At 29.2% G+C, this 26,323-nt stretch overlaps 1 protein-coding gene and 1 long non-coding RNA gene across 2 annotated transcripts; both read left to right on the top strand.

Annotated features, from left to right (window-relative positions):
• Positions 1 to 3,964: 3,964 nt before the first annotated feature.
• Positions 3,965 to 5,345, top strand: LOC131637382 (WRKY transcription factor 42-like). Its single transcript, XM_058907973.1, has 4 exons — positions 3,965 to 4,086; positions 4,159 to 4,413; positions 4,495 to 4,608; positions 4,850 to 5,345. The coding sequence occupies exons 1-4, from the start codon at positions 3,976 to 3,978 to the stop codon at positions 5,318 to 5,320; spliced, it is 951 nt and encodes a 316-aa protein (XP_058763956.1). The 5' UTR covers positions 3,965 to 3,975; the 3' UTR covers positions 5,321 to 5,345.
• Positions 5,346 to 18,831: 13,486 nt separating this feature from the next.
• LOC131637380 (uncharacterized) lies at positions 18,832 to 19,424 on the top strand. The gene is made up of 3 exons (XR_009294320.1): positions 18,832 to 18,950; positions 19,027 to 19,164; positions 19,352 to 19,424. It is a non-coding gene; the product is annotated as an uncharacterized LOC131637380 (long non-coding RNA).
• Positions 19,425 to 26,323: the final 6,899 nt, after the last annotated feature.

Here is a 26,323-nt window from a genome sequence, read left to right as displayed (position 1 = left end):
GTTCCTGGTTACTATGAGAAAATTTTCCGCACTAGCTTTCATGTTTGTTTGCATCAAGTGGAATCCTTAATGTCAATGGGATATGGTACAAACTGCATTTAACTTGCTTGTTGATTCTTCTAGTGTTAGTGTTGTTAATTCTAAGTATTTTTTCTTGCTCTATTTTGTTAATAAATTTCATAGCTACAATACATTTTATTTATTTATTTTTTTAAAATTCATTCATTTAGCGGGGGTTATAAACCTCCGCAATCAGCATAGAGTTAAAAAGATCATACAAACTTCACGACGGTTTGTAACAGTCGCTACTTACAATTTACAACAGTTTTGTGACTGTCGCGATTAATAACGACGGTTGGAGTGACAATTTTAACAACTGTTGCAATACACCCTGGCGACACACATTTCTGCGACAGTTACACAACCGTCGCGCCTTACCTTTTGCGGCAGTTTAAACCGTCGTAACGTGCCAAAACTAACCGTTGCAATTTGCCAATTTTCTTGTAGTGGTCCCTGAAAAAAGTGACATATTTTAATCTCTATAAAATTGGTATGAATTCAATTTTAGTCTCTACTATAAAATTGGTATGAATAGTTTTTTTTCTACGTGTTTAGAATACTCTAAAATATTTCTTTAACGAATTATAATTTTTTTTTTTTAAAAATGAGAAGAATTAAATATGAATTTTTTTAATTTCAAAATATAATGACAAAATTAATGCAAATCTTGACTTAGGAATCAAATTTTAAATTTCTTTTTTTCGAGAAACTTTTTATAACGTTCTAAACATGTCTATAAAATAATTATTTAAAAATACACATCAGTTTAATAGTAGGGACTAAAACTACGTGCATACGAATTTTGTGGGAACCGAAACATGTCATTTTTTTAATAGGGACTAAAAACAAAATTTAATTATTTTATAGGGAACAAAAACATACTTAACCCTATTTATTTTATTAGATAAAAAGTCAACTATAAACGTTTGAACTTTAAAATTATGAATAAATTAAATATTTTAAACACTAATTTTTCCATTAGAAAAAAGTAAATGAGTAATTAAAGTTTGAAGAATTTTACTCAAGTCATATAAGTACTAAAGCAATTTTTTTTTCTTTCAAAAAAGCTTTATAATCTAGAATTAAAAAGTGTTGCTAATAAATTAGTGGGTAAAAAATGATTTTTACTGGACTAATGTGTTTCACTAATTTGAACTTGTATAATTTCAAAAAATATTATATTAATGAAATTTTTTGGAATTAAAGTGTATAATCAATTAAAATATCAAAAATGTGTTTTACTTATCAATTAATTAAAATAAAATCACTTTGATGTGTGTATCACTATCAATAATTGAGATGTTCACGAGAAAAAATTGTGACTTTGACTCAATTATGATTAAAAAGTAATTATTAATAAATTTTTTAAAAATAATTTATTAGGTTAAAAATGATTTTTAGGGACAATGTGCGTTATTAATAAAAATAAAAATAATACAATTGATGCATACAAAAATTTGAGTCAAATGTTATATTTTTGATAAATGTTAAATAAATAAATCATGGGAAAATATTTTCCATTAATAAATACTATATATAATTTTTTATATATAAAAATACTAGAAATTTTGTTTTTTTATTGTAGAAATTATATGAAATAAAAAAAACTAAAAATTTATAAATAATTATTGATATAAATATTTTTATAAACGGAAAAAAAATATATTTTTGATACAAATAATTTTATAAATTACAATTTTTTATATACGGGAAAAAATTTATTGTTGATGCATTTTTTTTTATATAAATGATAACAAAACAAAAATAATTTTTATAGGTAAAAACTATGTGATCCAAATATTTTAAAAAATGGTGTTATTTTTTATAAACCAGAAAACTCTATTGTTGATCCAAAAACTGTTTATTTTCTATATATAATTTTTGGCTAAATTACAGTTTTAGTCCCCTTATTTTGTCTGATTAACGAAATTAGTCTCTCTATTTTAAATTCAAACAGTTTTGATACCTATTTTAAATTTACACAGTTTTTGCCCCCTTTCATAGTTTTTTTAAAAAAAATCGATGAGATTTTTGAATTTTTAACTTATATTTTTATCTACAACGTTCAATAATAGATTTATATACGATGATTTGTCATGTTTTACAAGTAATTTATCATTTAAAAAGTGAAATTATCGTTAATTTTAAGTGAAAAAATATGAAAGGGGCCTAAATTGTTTAAATTTAAAATAGAGGGCCAAAACTGTTTAAATTTAAAATAGGGGACCAACTTCGTGAATCCGAGAAAATAGGGGAACCAAACTGTAATTAAGTCTAATTTTTTAATAACAACTTGTTATATTTGTGAAAAATATGCATATCAGAACTTGTGTGAATGTACAAATTTTTTACTAGTTTGATCATATATGAGATCTTAAAATAACTTTCAAATTTACACAGAGTTTTAAATGATGTGAGGAGGACAACGTTGTAATTTTTCTTACATATATTTTCTTATATATAAATGTTTGCTGACATAAACAAAACAGGAAAATGAATAGTATCATAAAGACAATTAAAAACAGACAACCCACTCTTGAAAATGTAAAATTCAAATTGAAAAAAAAACCAAGATCTCATTTGAATCAAATAGCAAGAATTTTGTTTTAACTTAACCAGATATTCTAGTACCACCAACCCACTCCTGAATTCTATCGAATAAAATTGAAAAAAATGTGACTCTTCAAACATTGTTGTAATTTTGTTTTTTAAATCAAAGTCATGATCATCTTGAACATCTAAAATTCATAACTTTAGTTTATAATAACAGTGAAATTAAATTTTTTATTTGCAGAAAGAAATCAATTTGATTTAAGAATATCAAATATTAATTAAATGTTAAAATAAAAAATGTCCCTATCAATGGCTTTAATTTGTGATTCTCCTGAACTATCTCTCAAATAATATTTCATATTATTTTTTTCTTTTTCCTTGACTGAATTTTAGAAATATTTTAGTGGCCTCATTTTATTGAACTATCTAGTGGATAAACCATCTTCTTAATATAGGTTAAAGAGCAATTCTTCCGCAGCTTCTGTTGACAAAAACAATAGTAAGAATTTTAAAAACAATAGTCACAATGCACATTAGTTTTTCAAAAATAATACTTTAACCTAATAATTTTAGAAATCCTATGAAAAAGTGCCATGTGAGCAATATTACGCATGATCTTATCTCATTTCCAAAATATTATTATTTTTATGAATATATTCATATTAAAATTATGCTTCTAGTCACAAAACTAGGCTTTGTTCTTAGTCCAAGTTAAGCATTTTTTGTTGCCGAGTCAAATGCATGCATCTCACAAACTCTTGGACTTCAATATAACAAATGTGTGGGTAAGAACTATATTTAGAGCTATTGAGGACTCTCCTTTGATACTTATCTAATCACTTTCTTCATTTCGCATTAATTAATAAATATTCGAATTCCACATTCTTCTTCTTCTTCTCAAGTCATGTTGTTTAAAGGAAAACGACCAATTGTGGAGGAAGTGGATTTCTTTCATGAGAAGAATATGAGTCCATTTAAAAATGACCAAACACTGAACCTACAAATGGATCATCATCATCATGTAGATGTATATATCTATTTGATTAGTTCCATTGATTTTTTTTCCATTTTGTAGATTCATTTTTCATTAAAAAAATCTTATTTGGCTTGTTTTTGGTGTTCCTTTTCTAGACTTGTTTAGATCTTTTCACAAAGATTTCTCCTAGCAGCAAACTGGATAATGGAGAATCCGATAAGGTATCATTTTCTTGCTGTCCAACTAAATATAATTTTGATTTTCTTTTTCAAGACAAAAAGATTACAAGTATAGGACATTCATCTTTTATATCATGAAATTCATCATTAAGAATATATTTCCTTTTGTGTATACAGTTTGTTGCCTTGTCAACTGAATTGCAGCAAATGGATATTAAGAATCAACATTTGAGAGATTTGGTTGATAGAATGAGAATTAATTGCAAGGAATTAGAAGAGCGGATTTTACGACTAAAGCATAAACACTATAAACACAAGGTAATATTAATTTATCTTATTTTTTTAATGTAAGTGAAAAAAATAATTGAATATGGTTTTCGTTTTGTATAGAACAATGATGAACCTTCCGAAGAGAGAAAAAATATGGTTGAGTTGATGGAGTGTGATAGAAAGACTCAGAAGATTGGCAACAATGGAGTTATACAAGAGAGAATAAATATGGATGATAATGAAATTTCACAAGGTAAGACAACAATTCCAGGGTGGATCTCAAACAAAGTTCCAAGGTTGAATTCAGATCAAGCATCAGAATCAATGATCAAGAAAGCTCGTGTATCAGTTAGGGCAAGATCAGAAGCTTCTATGGTTAGTGTGTATAATATTTGTAACTATGAGTTATAATTATTGTTACACTAATTTTCATTTTGATCAATTAATTAATTACAGATTTCAGATGGATGTCAATGGAGAAAGTATGGACAGAAGATGGCAAAGGGGAATCCACATCCAAGAGCATATTATCGCTGCACCATGGGAACTACATGTCCAGTTCGGAAGCAAGTATATACAATCTCTCTCTCTCTCTCTCTCATATAGCTAAAATGTACATATAATCATATTCATTATTCAAATTATCTTGATTCAATCCAAAATCAATGTATTTCAACTAGTTTAATATAGTTCTTAAATGTTACAAGAATATGTTTTTTATTTCTTTTGGCCACATATAAACATATTACGAATGATTTCAATATCTCTTAACATGAATTTTCATTTAATAAGTATGATTCTTTTTAAATAGGTACAAAGGTGTGCTAACGATAAAAGGGTGTTAGTTACAACATATGAAGGACAACATAATCATCCTCTTCCACCAACAGCTAAAACAATGGCATCAACAACGACATCAGTGGCATCAATGCTTCTCTCAGGACCAATGTTCGAAAGTACATTATTCCCTTATTCACAATACATAACACTCTCAGCTTCTGCTCCATTTCCAACTATAACATTAGATCTCACTCAAAATCCTACCAACAATTCATCACAGGGTCAATTTAACCTCTTTCAACCTATTTTGACTCAAAAATTTATGTCAACTGCAAATATGTTGGGAATGGAAAATGTTTCATTTCCTGACAGAGTTTGTGCAACAACAACTGCTATGACTTCTGATCCAAAATTCCCAGGTGCTCTTGTGGCTGCAATAACTTCCATTATTGAAAGTAATTCAAATTGCGACAATAGTGGCATTGCCAATGGTATAAGGTAACACACAACCATTGCAATAATTCTCAGTGAAATATTGCACAAGGTTTTTACATTGCAGTCTATAACCATAATTGTACCAACAAGTTAATCGTTCCAAGGTATTTACAATTGTTGACGCATTTGCCAGTATTTTTCAATAGAAAGGGGCTCATATCATAACTATAACTGTGATAAAAGCCAATATGAGATTGTAATGGGAATGAGTTATTTAAAAGCTGTCCAATCATTTTAGGTAGATTTATAATTTTTTTTCTAGTCATTCTTTTGCATTAGAAGGATCTCATATTAGTTAATTATTGAATTTACTATTTTTTTGAACGACAAAGATGTAAATATATATAAACAGAAAAGTACAATAGATTACAAAAGTCACGAATCTTAAGGCATCACTATCACTAGTGTTCTAATAATCACAAAAGAAGGAATGAAAAGTAAAACAAAAAAATAACAAAACGTGAAGTTTAACAATCAATCCATACCAAAAAACAAAACATAACAAAGTGAAATCTCCTAACGTAGATCTGAAAAACATTAAGGGACTTTTACTTGGAAAGAAAAAACTCAAAAAACACCTCGAACACCGTACCTAAAGAAAGTATTTGAATCTAGGAAAACTCCCCCTTAAGCGTATATATGTTCGAGGAATGAAAATTGTTTGTTTGTCACTCGATGAAATAACAGGAGTGGCGTGAAGTCTTACCAATAAACCATTTGAAGAAGAAAAGGATCTCCAGACTACATAGTGTCAGAAAAAAATAAAACTCGGCATCTAAAAACATTTTCACATGTGGACTGTCCTAAATTAACTACTATGGGAAAATAATAATCTTATAGGCAGCACGACTCTTCCAGAATTAAACATGCAAAATTTGGCAGTTTGATAAGAATTTCCATGTAGAATGTTGACTTCAATTTTACCAATACAAATAAAGTGGAAAAATTTAGTATAAAAACATTCAAATATTTGACTCATTAAATTAGTTTGAAATTTAATAAAAAAAGAAGTTTTTCTCCCTTTTTTTCTCTGTTGTGGGCTTGTGAGAAAGATATGAGTGATTTGACGGTAATTTAGTACATGACATCTACATATTGAGGAAAGATTGTATCTTTTTGTCTTATGAGTATTTTTTGGCTATAAGTAGAGCTGTCAAAATGGGATACCCGGTCCAAAACGGACCGGTCCTGGAAGGCCTTGGACTTTTTAGGGTTGGACCAAAAAAGTCCTATGTAATATGGAATAAAGAATTACTACCCGAGCCCAGCCCTGGATGGGCTTCAGACTACCCTAAGCAGGCTTTTTTATTTTAAAAAATAAAAATAAAAATCTCATAATTATAAATAAAATTAAATTTTTTATTATTTTAAGCATAATACATTTTTAAGTACTTTATTATCTTTTTTAAATACTACAATGTGTTTCGAAATCCAATATATGCCTAAATTCTATAAAATAATACTTGAATATTTAACATAAGAGAAAAACTAATAGAATACAATAAAATAGTGTTGATTATATTAATGTAAAATATTTAAAAGAGAAAGATTAAATAAAATAGAGAAAAAATATAGTGAGGTAAGAAAAATTAATGTGTTATTTTGGAGTAAGACGATATAAATATTAGTATAATTTTTTAAAATTTATAGTTATGCATGTCTAACGGGCTACCCACTGTCCATATAGGCTAGTCCTAATGTGTAGCGGGTTCTTCAGGACTGAACTAAAAAAACCTTGAAAAATAAGAACTCTAATTTTAAGTCTTAAACTCTTTGATTTTTGGGCCTGCAGGTCGGCCCATATAGGCTATAGCCCATTTTAACAGCTCTAGTTATAAGATTGTAAATTACCATATGATAATTTTTCTTATAATATGGGACGGAGTAGTATGTAGCTCCGCCATTAAATTTTCTCGTAAATGATGTATAATCATTCATCCATCATTGTGTTTTCTTTAAAATGACGTATAATCAGTCTAGCTGATATTACATATACAAAAGAACGATGTTGTAGTTTCTAAGTTATATCCAAAGCTAATTATTCTAATTTAAATTAAAGTAAAAAATCTTTATTTTTACGAGTCTAATGTATGAATTTTATTTTTAAGAAAAACTAGGGGTGGGTTGGGATTTTGATCCTGCCACCCACCAAAGTCCGTCCCACTAAAGTCTGTCGTCCGTCAATGCCCGCTCCACCAAAGCCCGCCACCCGCCAAAGTTCGCCCCGCCTATTCGTTCAACCCGTCCCGCCTTAAGCCCGTCTTTTTTTAGTTAATTCTAGTAATTCCAATTCATGATGGTTTTATTTTATACATTTATTTGTGAATATATGCAATATTTTTAAAGTAAAATATGTTAAAAATATGTTTTATAAAAAATTGTTCTAAAAAATAAGTGAAAAATCTAATTGAATGTAAAAAAAGGCTATTAATCTATTAAAAATAGGAAAAAATAACTAAAAAATATAGGTAGGCAAGCCCTCCGCCCACCAATTCGTCACCTTGCCGGGGCTAGCTAGATTTTTATGCACATTTTCATTTGGTGGGGAACCCATTTTGCCACCCTTGAGAAAAATTAATATTTTTTAATATTTTTTCATGTTTTTTCAAATATAATATTTTATTTAAAAAGTTAGAAAATATTTTCCCCTTTCTTTGTTCTCCCCCCTTCCTCTTTCATTCTTCCTCCATTGTTAAGTTTCGTCCTCCATCATCATCACCTTCATATGACAAAAGTATTACAGGTGTCACCAACCACACACCTCCCTTGCCACGTTTGTGCCACTCATTCCTCCGCGATACTTCTATGTTGGAAGCTCTCTCTCTCTCTCTCTCTCTCTCCCTATATTTATCTATCTATATATCTTTTTATATCGAATTTGCACTATGTAACACCCCATTTCTACCCGACAAATATATATAAATCAGAGTTTTCAAAATTTCTCAATAAACAAATGAGGCGTCACATAATAAAAAAAACAAAACAAATCACCTCGTCGCATAAAGCGGATACATAGCACCTTTGAAATAGAATAACTTATTTTATTAAAACACAGCGGAATCACTTAAGAATGTATTCAATAAAATATCTTCAGTTAACTTAACATTTTGTCCAACCAAAATGAAACAATTAAATAGCAACATCAATAATAGTATAAATCGTTCCCCCCAGAGTGCTACGTATCAGAGCGACAACCGACTCGAGTAACAACAACTAAATCTTCATACTTGAATACCTGCACGTTGCCAATATAAAGGCAACGGCGAAACAAGAGAAAAGGGTGAGATATCAAATCATATAAGTGGGCGTATGATAAATTGCATGCTAGGATTCAGACATATAAAATCATCACCTCACAAGTATCAATAGCTACTATACACATCATACTTCTACAGTTCATTAGTCTCACATACTTTTCATCACACAACAAGTCATAATCATGTAAATAGTATCCTCTAATAAATTTCACATATTCAAGTAAGCACAAAATTCAATAGTATAATACTTAAAAGATTCAATACTATTATCCCAAATATATACACAATCCATCATTATCACATATTCACACGTTTAACCAATTATATATCAAAACATCACCAATTTCAATTATCACATCTCATGTACACATGACAATCACATAAATGCATATATTCAAACATCACTTAACCTCAATGTGACTCAATGTGACTCAATGCAAGACATGTGACTCTATGCATGTGGTACCCAATGTGGACCCAAAGTTCCACCGCTTCCGATTCATATAGAATCTAGCCACGCTTCAGATCCGGACAAGATCAAAGCCACCAAATGTAAACATATAGTTTACCGCTTCCGATTCACTTTAGAATCTAAGCCTCGCTTATGTTTCAAAGCAAACCACCTTTGTTTCAAGGCATCCATGATATGAATGTATGTACAATGTTAATCAAACATATGCAATTAAGATCATCTCTACCATCTTAATATTTAGCATATCACAATAATTCAACTCGATGAATTATCCACCAATTGTACACAACATTCACAACACATACATATCATTCACATATAAAAGGTCAATTAATCAATTACGATTTACAAAATCCAATTAACACTAGTAACCATACTATCTCATGTTAATTCTCATTTTGCCAATTATATATGAACATACACATTTAAAATCAAGCAATTAATTATTAAAATTAATGCTATCCAACTACCCACAGAGAATCAATATCAAAACAACATCATTGACATAATAATATATATTTCTCAACATACATATTCAATCAAAACACAATTACGGATAAATTCTCAAAATATCGTAATTTACCGACAAACCAAATAGTTAATTTAATTCCAATTTATATTCTAATCAATTAAACACATTGAAATTAATTCAACTATTAATTTAACCAATTAATATCAAACTATATTAATTTAATTCACTTCAATTTCTACTCCATTTCCAATTTCTAGCATTCTATTGCTCAAAACCATTTTTATTGAAAAGAATATCACGCTAGCTTTCTAACGCCTCGAACGGAGACTCAAACGGAGTTACGGTTCAAAAGATATGAATTGTTAAAGTTCCAATGATAAAACAAACACCGACGTTATACACTGACAACTCTAAACATGTCAGAATTACTCAAAACAAATAAAAATATTACTCTTAATAATTCAAAACAACTCTGACAACTTATTGTCGACTCTAACAACTCTATTGACAACTCTAACAACTCTATTGATAATTCTATTAAATTATTATAATTTATTTATAAAGAATATTTAAATCAAACACAATTTCGATCGATTCGCAAAATATCACAATTTCAATAAAAGAACACCACCACGTTAATCTACTAATTAAACTTAGCTACCACGTAAATTTTCATCAAATTCCGGACAACTAATTATACCGCTTAATTCGGCTATTTCGATCAAACGGGACTGTTTGAAATACATTAGTTCTATAATTCATACTGTTTCTAATATATATCATTCTAAAATCATGCTTCATTTTCTAACAGGGAGTGCTACTGTAATACAATAATTATATTTATCCTTTATTAATACATATATACATCCCACTATATATATATATATATATATATATATATATATATATATATATATATATATATATATATATATATATATATATATATATATATATATATATATATATATATATATATATATATATATATATATATATATATATATATATATATATATATATATATATATATATATATATATATATATATATATATATATATATATATATATATATATATATACATCTCACTAATTATATTTCATTTATAACTACATATCATTTATTACTACATAATAATTATAGTTACTGCTTATGCTTATGTGAACATACAAGATTGCATCAAAATGGGATGCTGCCCGTCAATGTGCCTCTATGCCGCCTGTCAACGTCAAGGGCAAGGCAAGGGCATCCATCGTTGGCATACAAGCTCAGCAGTATATCCAACCGTAACAAACGGCAACAAGTAACATCAACAACAACAACAATATTATTTCTCAAATTCAATTTTGTATGAACAACAACAACAATCAACACAAGATAATGCAATAAATATATACACCCAATTCCCTCATACAATTGTTCATAAGCCCCATTATAGGAAAATAACCCCACCCTTACCTTAATCAATGAAAGCAACCAATGGGTCTCCAATTCACACTTCCGATTGGGCACCATAGATGGAAATCTTCAAGCTTTGTTCATCTTCTCCAAAACTTGCCTCTTTCTCTTCTATTCTTGTTTTCTCCAAAAATGACAACTACTCTTAATATCTCTAAAACCCTAATTTTATTATTTCAATTGGGCTCATTCTTTCACTTCCTCTTTATTATTCTCCACAATTCAATTTAGGCCCAATAAAATAAATAATTCCAAATAACCAATACCTCACTTAATAGTATTCCACCGATATAATAATTCCGACTTACAAATAATATTATTCTTAATATTATTTTCCAACTTCAATTTAATAATTCCAAATGTGCCCTTAAATAACACCGACAATCCAAATTCGACTAAATCAAATATTTAAATCCTTCAATAATTTAATTAATCATTTTAATTAAATTCGGGGTGTTACACACTACCATTGCAATTACTCCAGAACTTAGTACCTTTGTTCATCACCCTTCATTTATTATTTATTTGTATTTGTAGAGTTTTTAGCAAAGGGAATTTAGTGTTATTCTCTTTGTTAGATTTTTTGCACACTAATTTATATAACTAAATTACTTTTTTTAGGTTTGTAAAATCTTATAATATATTACTCTTCTCTATATACGTCTCTTTGTATATTATGTTAGATTTGAGTTTTAAGAACGCCCCTCTAAGAGCAGTTATGTGTAAAAGTACTCTTAAAAAACATGGAAGAAAAATGAGAATGATTTTCAATTGAAGCAGTGTTAGTATTTATTTCAATTAAATTTATATAAAAAAACTTAAGATCCAATGGAGGTTTTGTCTAATATAGGACGAATAAGTATCCTATTTAAGACATGACACGCTGTGTCAATAACATCGGTCCAAAAATACTTAGGTAGAAAACTATCATTAATGATAGTTCTTGCCAAATCCTCTAAAACACGATTCTTGTGCTCCACAACATCATTTTGTTGTGGAGTCATAGGAGCTAAAAAGTTATGTTCAATGTCATATTTATCACAATATTTCTCAAAGAGGTGGTTTTCAAATTCACTTCCATGATCGCTTCAGATTGCAACAATGTTTGAGTTTAATTTGTTTTGGGATAACTTTGCAAAACATGTGAAAGCCAAAAATGTCTCATCTTTTCTACCCAAAAAGTTGGTCCAACAGAATCTAGAGTAATCGTCTATAATGAAAAAACCATAGTAGTGGCCACGTAGGCTTTTGGTCCGTGAGGGACCTAAGAGATCCATGTGGAGAAGCTTAAGTGGTCTCGAGGTTGAAATAATGTTTTTGGATTTAAACGAGACTCTTGTTTGCTTCCCCTTTTGACATGTATCACATAGGTAATCCTTTGAAAACTTATTTTGGTAGACTAATTACTAAATCTTTTTACACCGCCCTCATTTAGTAGCTCAAGGTTGACATGTACTAAGCGCTTATGCAATATCCATGAGTCCTCAATCAAGGATACCAGGCACTTAGCATTGTTCAAAGATACATCATTCAAGTCAAGAATATAGATGTTGTTTACCCTCTCACCTTTGAACATATAATCCTTCTTCTCATTATAAACTATCATGCATCAAGTTTTAGTAAAAGATACTTTATCACCATTGTCGCACAATTGACTAATGCTCAGAAGGCTATGTTTAAGGCCTTCAACTAACATAACATCAGAGATAGTAGTAGATGAGGGATTACCTACACTACCTTTTCCAAGTATTGCACCTTTTTTGTTATCACCATAGGACATAAATCCCTTCTTCTTCGCCATGAAGTCGGAGAATAAGGAAATGTCTCCCGTCATATGACTTGAGCACCCACTATCGAGAATCTATTTCCCCTCCATGGAGCCAAGAAATTTAACCTACAATATTAAACAAAGGTAATAGGTACCCAATTCTCATTGGCTCCTTGGGAATGAGTGAAAATATGGTTGCACTTGGACAACCATTGAGAAACACCACTAGGAACCAATGTGCTTCAAAACTTGCATTTTTCAATAGTGTGCCCCTTTTTGCAACGATAGTGACATATAACATGATGATGAGACTTAATTTTGCCATTTGCACCTTTTTTTACAAATCTACACATTTTATGAGGTTTATTCAAGGGTTTTTGAAACTTTGGATGATCAATAGCAAAAGTAGTATTAGGTTGTAATGCTTTGTCAACTTTGACTCTAAGAATTTAGATTCCCCTTGCCAACTTTGACAAGTTTTACAACCAAACAAAGATGGTTCATCATCCTCTTTGTTAACATTATGACTATGCACAATAGATTTCTTTAGGGCTTCCATTTTCTTTTCATTTTCTAAAATTTTGGCTTCCATCTTCTTTGGATCCAAGGCATTCCATGGAGACAAGGCATTCCATCAACAAGAATAAACAAAGGTGATAGGTACCCAATTCTCATTTGGTTCTTGGGAGTGAGTGAAAATTTGGTTGCATTTGGGAAATCATTGAAAAACACCATTATGAACTAAAATGCTCCTAAACTTGCAATTTTCAATAGTATGGCCTTTCTTGCAACAATAGTGACAAGTCAAATTGTGATGAGATTTAATTTTGTTATTGGAACCCTTTTTAACAAAGCTATGCTTTTTATATGGCTTATTCAAAGGTTTTTCAATCTTTGAGGGGTCAATGGTAAAAGTAATATTTGGTTGTAATACCTTGTCCAATTTGATTTTAATAGTTTTAGACTCCTTTTTCCAAGTTTGAAAAATTTCACAACCGAACTGAGACGGTTAATCATCCTCTTTGTTTATCTACAATAGATTGCTTTAGGGCTTCCATTTTCTTTTCGGTTTTTAAAACCTTTGCTTCTAAGTGTGAAAAGATAATTTTTCTTTAAGCAAGTTTCTTGAAATACTCTAATGCTTCTTTATGTAAATTTTCAAATGCATTTTGTAATTCAAAATGACATAACTTATCAACGTTTTCATATTTAGAGTGACTAACATTATTTTTCTTCTTATGGCGTTGATTGGCCGAGAGACAAACATTTGCCTCCACTTCACTATTACTTGAGCTCTTATTACTTAAGGAATCACTATCACTCTCCTAAGCAACATATGCTTTTCTTGACTTTCTATTCTTCTTGTGTTGGCCCTTTTCTTTGTCTTTGTCAAAAGATGGATATTTTGGCCTCTAATGACCTGATTTCCCACAATTAAAACATGAGCCTATTGACTTTCCTCTCTTGTTGTCATCGTAATATCCGACCAATATGTGTCTAGAATCATATAAGTAAAATATTAATAACTGGTATAGAGTACATAAAAAATCAGAAATAATGACATAAACTGTATACATTTCAAAATTCGTCTAGAAAATGAATACAATATGTATGTCTACAAAATAATAATAATACATAGCGGAAGAAAAGATCAAATACGCCTTCACATCCTTGGTCCACATAGCTCCTGATCCAAACTTTTAGCAAAATCTCAATCTTGCATAGTTCCTGAAAAATAATAAGATGAATGGGGTGATATTACTAAAACTCATTGAGTTCCCCTATCTTTAACCCCCAGGACTATCACCAACTTTAACCCCTAGATATTTGAACGGTAAATGATTGATGTCACAGTTCAATCATTTACCTATATATATATATATATATATATATATATATATATATATATATATATATATATATATATATATATATATATATATATATATATATATATATATATATATATATATATATATATATATATATCCCTCCTATATATATATATATATATATATATATATATATATATATATATATATATATATATATATATATATATATATATATATATAGGAGGGTTATATTGACTCCAAGAGTAAGTTATAATAACTTACTCCACATCTTGACCATTAATTTTTTTCAATCTAATGGTTAAAACTAATAAGGAATAGTTTTCTCTTTCCACATTTAATGACTTATTATTTTTAACCATTAGATTGAAAAGAATTAATGGTCAAGATGTGGAGTAAATTATTATAACTTACTCTTGAAGTCAATATAACCCTCCTCATATATATATATATATATATATATATATATATATATATATATATATATATATATATATATATATATATATATATGGGGAATGCTATAACACACCCATTCATTTTTATGAAGGTGTGTGTTAGCATCATACACCTTTGTTAATTAAATACTAAAACTTCTTCTCTCTCCTCAATTTCTCTTAAAATCATAATTATATTTATGACTCATTTTCTCTCTCTTTCTTTTAACCAATCATTTTGAATAAAATAAATAATGACAATAAAAATAAATAAATTTATTTTATCATCATATCTAGATATTGTATCTCTCATACCAACCAAAAGTCATTCTTTTTATCTTCTTATGACTTCCTTCCAATTTACTCACAGTGAATTACTTCAAGTCTCCTAATTACTAGTAATTAGTAAGCTTTAAGTGGCATATTTTGTTTATTCATGATTAGAATTATTAAATGATAATATTCAATGTGTATAAAGGGTTGAAAATAGTTAGTCATCTTGAAATAAAGTAATTTAGAGAGATGAAGTGGTACTACTAAAAATACTCGATTTACCTGCGGAATTTCCTGCGGAAAATATTCCGCAGGAATACCTGCGGATTTTCCTGGGAATTTCATCCTAAAATAAAATTTTTTGGGGATTAAAAATTGGCAGAAAATTCCGCAGGAATACCTGCGGATTTTTCTGCGGAATTTATATTTCAAAGAAAATATCTCACTACACTATACAATCCGCAGGTAATTTCGCAGGAAACTTTCCTGTGGAATTTACTGTGGATGTTTATCATAACATGATCAAACTATAATACAAAATCCGCAGGTAATTCCGCAGGAAATTTTCCTGCGGATTTTGCTGCAAATATCTTATTGAATTATTATTTTTTTTATTTTTCTAATTTTTTATTTAGTTTAATTTTAATTTTTAATCCTTATTTTTTCTATGTTAGTAATTATTTTTATAATGTATTTGAATTAATTTTTAATTTTAATTTCAATCTTAGTTTTTAATAATTGATATATTTCATAATTGTTGAAAATTTTCATTTTTAATTTTATTAATTACTTAAACATTTCTCATATTGAAATTGAACCTATTATGTAACTCATATTGGATCAAAGAATCTACCAGGAAGACAGCATCTTAAATTAATATTTCCCAAAAATTTAATACATCTAAATGATTTCTACAAATAATAGTAATTTTTTTAAAATTTAATAAAAGCTAGTTTTTAATCTTCAATTTATATTTTAATAAATGGAATGATAATTTTGAATAATAAAATTAAAAAATATATAAAAAAATTGAAAACAAAAATCTGATAAAATTTATAAAATAGGAATCAAACCTACTATATGTCATATATTGGACCAAATAATCAACTGCTAAAAAAATAACTTACTGAAATGAATATTATATATACTTTATTAATTTCTCTTTTAATATATTTTAAAATTATTTCTAAATTTTAAATTTAATCTCATTATCAGTTATACATTTTGAGTTATAGAAAATTATACGTGTTCAATTTTTAATTATTGTTATTATTATAAAGTTTTAATCCTACTATTCTAATAATAATATTGTTAAAATATCAAATTATATATAGGATTTTAAATTTATAAATTTTATATAGAAAGAAAAATAATCGTGTTTCAATTTGAAGCTCTGTCTCTCTCTTCTCTTGCCGTGAATCGCCTCCATCCACATGAAGGTTGCACTGAATCTCTCTCTATCCACCCTCGCGAGTCCTCTCCGTCGAATGCTCCTGCATCTTCGTGTATCATTACCGTTTTGGTTCGAGTTTGGAGGTTTCAACTCAGTTTAGAGTTTGGATTCGAGAAGCTTTTTCACAGGTTTGTTTTGATTTCAAATCGAGTTTTGTTTCAGTTCAGAATTGGTTGCATTTTGGAATTCTGGCATTTTTACGGTTTCGACTCAATTACGTGTTCTATTACTGGGTTCTATTACAGTTTGATTGTGATTTGATTTTGGTGAAGAGTTTGAATTAAAATTAACACGAGTATACAACTTCATAAACCTAAATTGGATGAGCACTTACCGGTTGAAATGAAGAAAAATGCGGATTTCGTTCTCGCTCGCAAGGTGTTTGATGAAATGTCCCAACCGGATTATTTCTTTCTCGCTCGCTCATATTGCGGCACTAGAGGTTGATCCTCCAGGATGCTCTTTTAATCCCACGCATGAATGTCATCAGGTAGGTTTTCTGGCTTTTAGTGATATAATTTATAAGCAGTATAAAATAGATTTGAAATTAAAAATAATTTTATCTGATAGTTTGAATGAAATGTGATTTATATTTAGAAATATTTTAAAAAAATTAGATTTACATTTAGGGGTGGAGGTAGTGTTTTTTTCTTCTTCTTTTGTTATCATACATTCAATCTTCTTTTGTGATTACGTCTAATTTATTCAGTTTTTAAAATTATTACTGGTGTCAACGTGTTAGTGTCGGTGTCGTATTTCCGATGTCTGTGCTTCATAGCTTCCAGCTTATGAACTCTTTTCATTACATATGATACAACCATGTAATGCAGTTTATGTGTGCTTCATTGTAATTTTGATTCTCAGCTTAACTTTCTGTTGAAAACTTGAGTATGTTATCTAGTGTTAGATTATGAGTCTATTTGCATTGAGTTACCTGAGCTTATTTATAAGCAAAAGCACTAGAAATAGTTTATGAAGTGTTCATAAGCTGTTTTCAGTTTATTTACATAAACTCTTCAGGATAGTATATGAAAATAACTAGACCTTATATTATCTTTTGTAATTGAAATAGCTTATACATAAACTCTTATAACCACTTATGCAATAAGCGTTTAATCAAGTTGATTATTATAAACAAGACATATTTAGATTCATCCAATCTGCTTTTAATTGGCACTGACACCATGGTGTATCTGAGTTTGAATGAACCGGATAAATGATTAGGAACAAGTCAATTATCAATTGCCTAACTCAGTTTTAATGTTCCTTTTTGTATATATCATACAGAGAAGAAGCAGGCCAAGAAGGGAAAAAAGTAAAAACAGAACAGAATGTTTGTTAACAAAAACTTTATGGATGATCAAGAGATTGTTCGAGGGTCGTTGACAATGATCCTGCTCTCAAAAACGTTATGTCTTCTTAGCCAGATGTTGTTTGCAATGAATGAAAACAAGGAGTCTTGTCTACACTTTCTGAAAGGGTGATGAATTACTTACTAATGTCTGTAATTATGTAAGCTCGTCTTTTGTTTATAAATCTTAGTATTGTTCTTTAAATGTTGGGTAATACCTTTCAACAAACCATTAGACTTTTCATTTAGTAGGTGTTATATTTTTAAGTGGCTATTATTATATTAAAAAGAAATAATTAGTGACAATTAATATATGGTAGATTTGGGAGATTTTATAAAAGGACACGCAAGAGAGAGAAGAAAATAACAGCTGGCATATAAGACAAAAACTGTTAGGACAGCACATGGGCAGGGCTAGGTGTCCAGCTGTGATTGGACAAACTGGTCCCAGGTTTTAGAATAAATAGCAGCAATCATTAGTGAGTCAGTATGTCAGAATTCAGTACTAAATTCTAGGAGAGATAGGCCTCTCGAAGCTGCCTAGCTAGGGTTAATTCCTTTTCTATTTCTATTTTCAGTCTTAGTACTTGTACTCTACTATATCCCATTTGAACTCTAGTAGGAAGTTGCTGAAATAATCAAATCTTTCCTATATTCTTCTGTTTTTTCTGTTGCTTACACTGTTTATATCAAATTGAACCTATCAATATATAACTAGGGACAATCACATTTTATTAATTGTATATGGTTACAGGGGTGAGAAGACTTTGGTTCTTTCAACCCTTATCCAAAAGACAAACGCCCAGGAAATGAAGTGGATTATCATGATAATCCTGAAAGGTGTTTTTCATTTGCACCAGTAAATCAATTTAATACCTTAAATAAGTCTCAGGCATGTAACTAAATTTCATCGCAGATTTGAAGCTAGGAATTAGTGAAAAAAAGCATTTTTCATGAATTCCATCCAGATGCTGAAGACTTGTTTAATGTTACATGTGACTTAAAATTAGTTTGTGAAAAACTAAGGGATCGGAACCAACGTCATAAGCGGCAGGTTAGTTATGGTTTAAATTATTTTTCAAACTCTATATAGTTTAAAGAGCACTTCATCTCCAGAGCATATATGTGAATTGATTGTTGTCCATCTTGACATGAAAGCTTGTTTAAAAGCCTACTTTCTCGTAAGGTTCCAAACAGAAGAAAACTGTTTCGTACATGTGCATGACTTCTTTTCTTTGAAGGATATTGAAGTTGGAAAAGCTGTGTGGCCTCAATTAGCTAAGAGAGTTGCTAACGCTGCTGAAGCATGGAAGAAGGTTTGTTTCACTTAGCCTTCTGTTTATCATTAAATACCTTCTGTTTATCCTCTGACCTCCTTAAAATATACTTGTTCCTTCTAAATCAACCTCTATGTATCCTGTGTTTCAGCTAGGGTCCTTGACTCTAGGCTAAACCTTTAAAATGTTACTACAACTATTATGGCCGATAGTATCTTGAAGTTTTCAGTTTCACCTACATACATACATGATCAAGTTGGTCACTATAGTAATTCATGTTAAATTTTAAGCATGGAAGTTTAATGCTTAAATTTTAAGTTGGTCAGTATAGTGGTGACAGTAGAACTTTAACACTTGTCAGTACATTAGCAGTGAAGAAAGGGCCTGCAACAGTAGTTGTTATAAATGAAACAAGATCAATACCATTCTCTTTTGCGAATTTAAATGCCGCTTCTTCTGTGAGAAGCTTTGAAAGTGCATAAACCTGTCACCACAAAACAAAACTCAAGGATTCAATTTTGAATTTTGTGATATGAAATGAATGTTGGATGATTGTTGGAAATGCGAGGATCTACCGTTATTACCGACACTTTTCATTTTAGTTTAAGACTTTTCTTTTCCTGGAGTTCCTTTTCTAATTAGTATTCTTTGGGATGGATTTTAATATATTATCAGCAAGGGATCTGGTGTTGGTATTGTGCCTAAGACAATGGATGTCGAGATTATGGCAATGATGAAGGAACATATGACTGAGTGCTATTAGACTTAGCTTTGTTTAGTTTTATTTATCTATAAAATTCAAATAGATATTATGGCATATATAATGATGTTAGCAATTAATTTATGCAGTAATAGATAATTGTTAATGACCTGCATGCTCTGAAAAGTCCAATACCACATGGTACACCCCTCTCTGTAATACTGCTAGGGTAGCAAATATTAATAGATATATTTTTTTTTATTTTAAAAATATATTACCTGCGGATTTACCTGCAGATATTAAGTCCTATGGATTTTCCTGCGAATTTACCTGCGGACGTTTCCTGCGGAATTTTCTGCGGATGTTTCCTGCGAATTTAGCTGCGGAGTTACCTGCTGAATTACCTGCTGAAAATATTACCCACGAAGGTTTTAGCTGGGGACAAAAAACCGCAGGAAAATCCGCAGGTAACGTGTTTCCTGCGGAAATTTAGCTAAAATTCGCAGGTAAATCCGCAGGAAATTCGAGTATTTCTAGTGGTTAAGCTGTTTTGTTTTGATTTATATTCAAGTTGTTTCGTTTTAATTTATCTACACATTTTGTAAATCAAGTGCTGTGTAATTAGTTTATTTTATGACAGCACTTGTCATGCCAATTATAAAATGGTGAGACAATTTGTATCATTCCTGAAGTATTTTGAGATAATTTATTTTATCGTAAATAATTTGATAATATTCAATATTATTTAAGTACAAAATCATATCATTCTTAAAACATGAAACATTAGTACTATTAAAATTTATTTTATTTTTATTATTAAAAATAAATATGCCAAAATGATTGGTTAAAAGAAAGAGAGAGAAAATGAATTTTAAATATAATTATCATTTTAAGAGAAATTGAGGAGAGAGAAGAAGTTTTAGTATTTAATTAACAAAGGTGTATGATGCTAACACACACCTTCATAAAAATGAATGGGTGTGTTATAACATTCCCATATATATATATATATATATATATATATATATATATATATATATATATATATATATATATATATATATATATATATATATATATATATATATATATATATATATATATATATATATATATGTGTGTGTGTATGTGTGTGTGTTAGAAAAATCATTTCAAATCAAATGGATTGAGGCTAGAATCATGAACGAAATCACTTTCCTTATAAGTATTTCAAGCACTCTCAATATGTCTTAGAGTTGGAACGCAGGAATACCCAGGATAATTCAGCCATTTGTCGAGTTTGCGTAAGACCGACGAAAAACTCGAATGCAAGGAAGAGTGTCTGAAAGAGGATTTATGATTTTTGTGTTGTTTCATTTTGGATTCATAAATGTGTATTTATAGGCCATGCATATGTTGTTTCATAAGTTTGCAACTCTTGATGAAACAACACCTTTTCACCATATATTGCAATGGTTCATCTATAATGACACAAGGCACCCCTTCAAGAAATGTTGTAAATTTGAATTCAAAAAATAAATTTATATAACAACAAAAAATCTATTCTCATTTTTTGTCACATTAGAACACACTATGATAATTATTATTTTGTAATTTCCAACAATCCCCCACTTGTTCTAATAATGACAAAAACTCATTCCAGAAATAAAGATATAAAGAGTGTTAATACAGTTAGTTATCTTTCGATTTAAAACTTAACCTTAGTTAGAATAACGCAAAGTTTAATCGGAATATTAGGTAGCAATGCTTTTAAACCATTAACCCATGTGATTAGACCGGCTTTACCTTACACATACTCTTTAAAGGTTCTTCCTCTACATATCTCGCTTAGCACTTATTTATGGCCATATGCTATCCTGTTTCATGAATTTTTCATGAGAGAAACTCCAACTCTCACTTTGAGACGGCACCATCTCAAAATTCACATAGGTGAAGTTCATATTGTGTCCTTTTCCACGAGACACGTACCCTCGGTATTGAACTTCATTAAGAGTTTTAAAATAAAACTCAACCCTCGTTTTAAGGTCAACATTATCACGAAATGTTCGACAATTATCCATATCAATGACTTGTTGTTACCCATTGAAAATCTTGAGGTTAATGTTCTGTTAACGTAAGATTGGGTTGCCGCCGCTGTCAGAACTCTTACTCAAGGAGTTTCAACCCCATACCTCTCGAGGTTGTTTTTACTAAGTCTCTAGCCAGTGGCTTAGTAAATGAATTTCCCAAATTATAGATCGATCATATATATGCGAGTAAATGATTACATCTTTAATCAATTTTCTCACGAATGTCTAAGGCCTCAGTGCCCAGACTTTCCATTTTACACTTATCTGAATGATCTAACTAAAATGGCCTGACTATCGCAATTTATCAACACATTTGAAACATTGTCTTTAGCCAATGGATCTTCCAACTTAAGATCCCTCAACCATTCAAGTTCTTGACCAGCGGAAGCGAGAGCCACAAATTCTGATTCCATGGTTTAAAAAGTGAAGCATGTGTATTTTTTGCTCGTCCAAGAAATTAGATCTCAGCTATTGTAAATATCCACTAATTTATAAATTTATGATCTCCAACAATCGATATCCAAACCTTATTGGTATATCCTTCTAATATGGTAGAAAACCTACCATGATGGAGGTCAATATTTTGGTTTCTTTAAAAGATAATCGAAAATCCTTGTGATGGCATTCCAATACTCACTATTTAGATTTCTAGTAAATCTACTCATTTACTAATTGCAACTGCTATATTGCATATAGTACATTGCATTAAAAAACCAATTTCACTTGTGTAATAATATAGCCATAACGCTTCCATCATCATTTTAACACTAAGATCAAATTGAATATTCACTTTTTGATACGTGACAGTTTGAACTTATCAAGAACTTTCTCAACAAAGTGTATTTGACTAAGTTCATAACCCCCACTATTTTCGCATTACTTTGATCCCAAAAGAGTGCCAACTAGTCCAAGATCTATCATCTTGAATGTGGAAGTTTTCTCAATATGTTTTTAACCCCCACTCTTTTGCTTTACTTTGATTGAAAAGAGTGTCCACTATTTCAAGATTTTCCATCTTGAATGTGGAAGCTAGAAACCTCTTTGTTTCTAAGATTCCATTCATCTTGTTGCTAATGATTAGCATGTAATCAACATAGAGACAACGAAATATCACACTATTCTCACACAACTTTGTGTACAAACACTTGTTAGAAGAATTCGATGAAGAATATTTTTAGATAATCATGCATGATGATGCAAGAAGGTTTTAGATGAAGTGAGAGATAAAATTATGATGAATTCAGAATAGTATAAATTGCAATGAGTATCTTATTTATGTTCACTTTTCTCAAATCTTGACTTGAATTTCTATGTTAAACCTTCTTGGTCAACTTCATCATTGACGTGCATGACACTTTTGATCTTTTTTTTCTTTGATAATCTTTGTCTTCATCAAAACTAGATATAAGATGTATTCTTCACAATCTCCCCCTTTTTGATGATAACAAACTCTTTGAATTCTTGTTTTGATAAGATTGAAAATTCTCCCCCTAAGTTGTATGTCTCCCCTTTAATTTGTGAATCTTGCAATGATAGAATCAAACCGTTCGTGCCATTGTTTTGGTGCTTGATTTAATCCATACAAAGATTTGATAAGCTTCCACACCTTTTGTTCATTACCAAGAAACATATAACCTTCTGGTTTTTTCATGTAAATCTCCTCATCGAGATCTCCATTTCTTTTGTCTAAAACCCTTGGTTTCAAATTAATCATTTTAGATGTTTAATGTACCATCACTATGATACTTTTTCTCAACATCCATTTTCATCCAATGGGTCTTTATCATTCAGGTAGATTGACAAGTTCCCAAGTGTTGTTTGACATTATTGAATTTATTTCATCTTGGATAATATCATTCCAAGAGAAGTCCCTTGAAATTACAGCTTCATTGTAACTCTTTAGGATCATCTTACACTCGAAGAATAATAGGAATCTTACAAACAAAATCCTCACATTTTTCTTCTACTAGATACACGAAGATAACCGACAATCGATTTTGTTCGATCATATCCTTAGCCTTTTAGACTTTCTGCTTATTCTAAGTTTGATTTGTTTTTCAACAATCATTGACAAACTTTCGGTTTGTGTTTTCAACAATCCGTGAAGAACTTTCCTCACAAGGTTCTTATTTGTAGGAATCTCAAATTCCTTATCCTCCGCGATAAGGTTCTCAAATTCTACATCTCGTTATGAATCATCTTTAAATGATCTTTATTGAACACACAACAATTTTTTTTTCACACAAACCAAATAAACTACAACATGCATATATTAAGAACACAAATGCGTCTACTTTTAAACTCAAATTAATGATATTGATAATCTACAAAGCATTATCATTGCAACTTTAATTAGACTTCATATGATTGTTTCATATAGTGTATGCATGAAAAAAATTGAAAATATATATTTAATGCATCAATGAATTATTTATACACACCATAAATTTATATTCACAAGTCATTAAATATATGCTAACGGTGATAACATTTAACGTTTATAATTATTTTCAAAAGTTATGTGAGTTCAAATGGCTTTTATAAATATTCTAGAATTTACGTGTTCAAGCTAGGCATCTGTTCATTTTTATTATTGAACCACCGACCTCTATCCGAATGCAAAAATACATATTTCAAATAGGACTGTACATCATATTTTGTATGCAATTATTGTTATATGCTTCCACTTTGTTATTTACTCACACTGTAACAATATATATAGCATATATATTTGAAAAACAAAGTAAATTTACACAAATTTACGCAATTGCGTCATTATGTGTGTATACATACAATATGCTTGGAAAATTGAAAAACAAATTATACTAACACACCCAGTACGTTTTCAAATTTGAAAAACAATTCTAGCATATAGGTGATAATTATATTTTATCTTATAATATATACCAACTAGTTATTTTCAAAAAATTATAATATCCGTATTTAATTGTCAGATTAATTTTATCTTTTTGAATTTTGATATTATGAAAATTCATATGAGAAATAATGAAAATGTACCCGGGTTCATAATAGTGATTAATCTTTGATGTTTGAAACGGAAGCCTCATTGCCATTAAACAAAATACTTATAAGATTGTTAGAAAAATCAATTCAAATCAAATGGATCGAGGCTAGAATTGTGAACGAAATCACTTTCCTTATAAGTATTTCAAGCACTCTCAATATGTCTTAGAGTTGGAACGCATGAATACCCATGATAATTCAGGCTTTTGTCGATTTTGCGTAAAACCGACGAAAAACTCGAATATAAGGAAGAGTGTCTGAAAGAGGATTTATGATTTTTGTGTTGTTTCATTTTGGATTCATAAATGTGTATTTATAGGTCATGCATATGTTGTTTCATAAGTTTGTAACTCTTGATGAAACAACACCTTTTCACCATATATTGCAATGGTTCATCTATAATGACACAAGGCACCCCTTCATGAAATGTTGTAAATTTGAATTCAAAAAATAAATTTATATAACAACAAAAAATCTATTCTCATTTTTTGTCACATTAGAACACACTATGGTAATTATTATTTTGTAATTTCCAACAATATAAATAAATAAATATATATATATATATATATATATATATATATATATATATATATATATATATATATATATATATATATATATATATATATATATATATATATATATATATATATATATATATATATATATATATATATATATATATATATATATATATATATCAGGGCCGGTCCTGACTTTTTAGAGGCCCAGGGCAAATAATAAAAATGGGCCCTTAAAAAAATAATAATTAATTAAAATATTCAGTTATAAATAATACTAATATTGTTAATTTTTTTAATATATTATTATAAAATACATATAATAATAATCTTTTTATAAAAAAAAAATCAATAATTTGAGTTAAGTTTGTTTACCGCTTTTTTCTTTTCTCGGTATTAGAAGAGTGGAAGCAATACGTATTTAGCTATTTTGTGACACTTTAGTTAACCGTCAAAATTTATTACAATTGATATAGTAGTATGAAAAAAATTGAATTAATTAAAGATTTCTATACATCTTATAAGTATTGTGTTAGGTTATACTAAATTAATCAAGATGTTTTAAACTTATTAATTTAATTTATTATCTATGAATTAATTAAAAATTATACTAATATAC

The sequence above is a fragment of the Vicia villosa genome, unplaced genomic scaffold, assembly GCF_029867415.1.
Source record: "Vicia villosa cultivar HV-30 ecotype Madison, WI unplaced genomic scaffold, Vvil1.0 ctg.001982F_1_1, whole genome shotgun sequence".
In the NCBI taxonomy this organism is placed as follows: Eukaryota; Viridiplantae; Streptophyta; class Magnoliopsida; order Fabales; family Fabaceae; genus Vicia; species Vicia villosa.
The sequence above is the reverse complement of the archived record's forward strand: the minus strand, read 5'-3'. Positions and strand labels throughout refer to the sequence as shown.

Bases quoted from the DNA above. Each gene is read 5' to 3' on its own strand.
- LOC131637382 (XM_058907973.1), top strand. From the start codon at position 3,976: ATGGATATTAAGAATCAACATTTGAGAGATTTGGTTGATAGAATGAGA. The intron at 4,414-4,494 runs GTTAGTGTGTAT...AATTAATTACAG, and splicing joins CAAGATCAGAAGCTTCTATG to ATTTCAGATGGATGTCAATG. The intron at 4,609-4,849 runs GTATATACAATC...CTTTTTAAATAG, and splicing joins CATGTCCAGTTCGGAAGCAA to GTACAAAGGTGTGCTAACGA.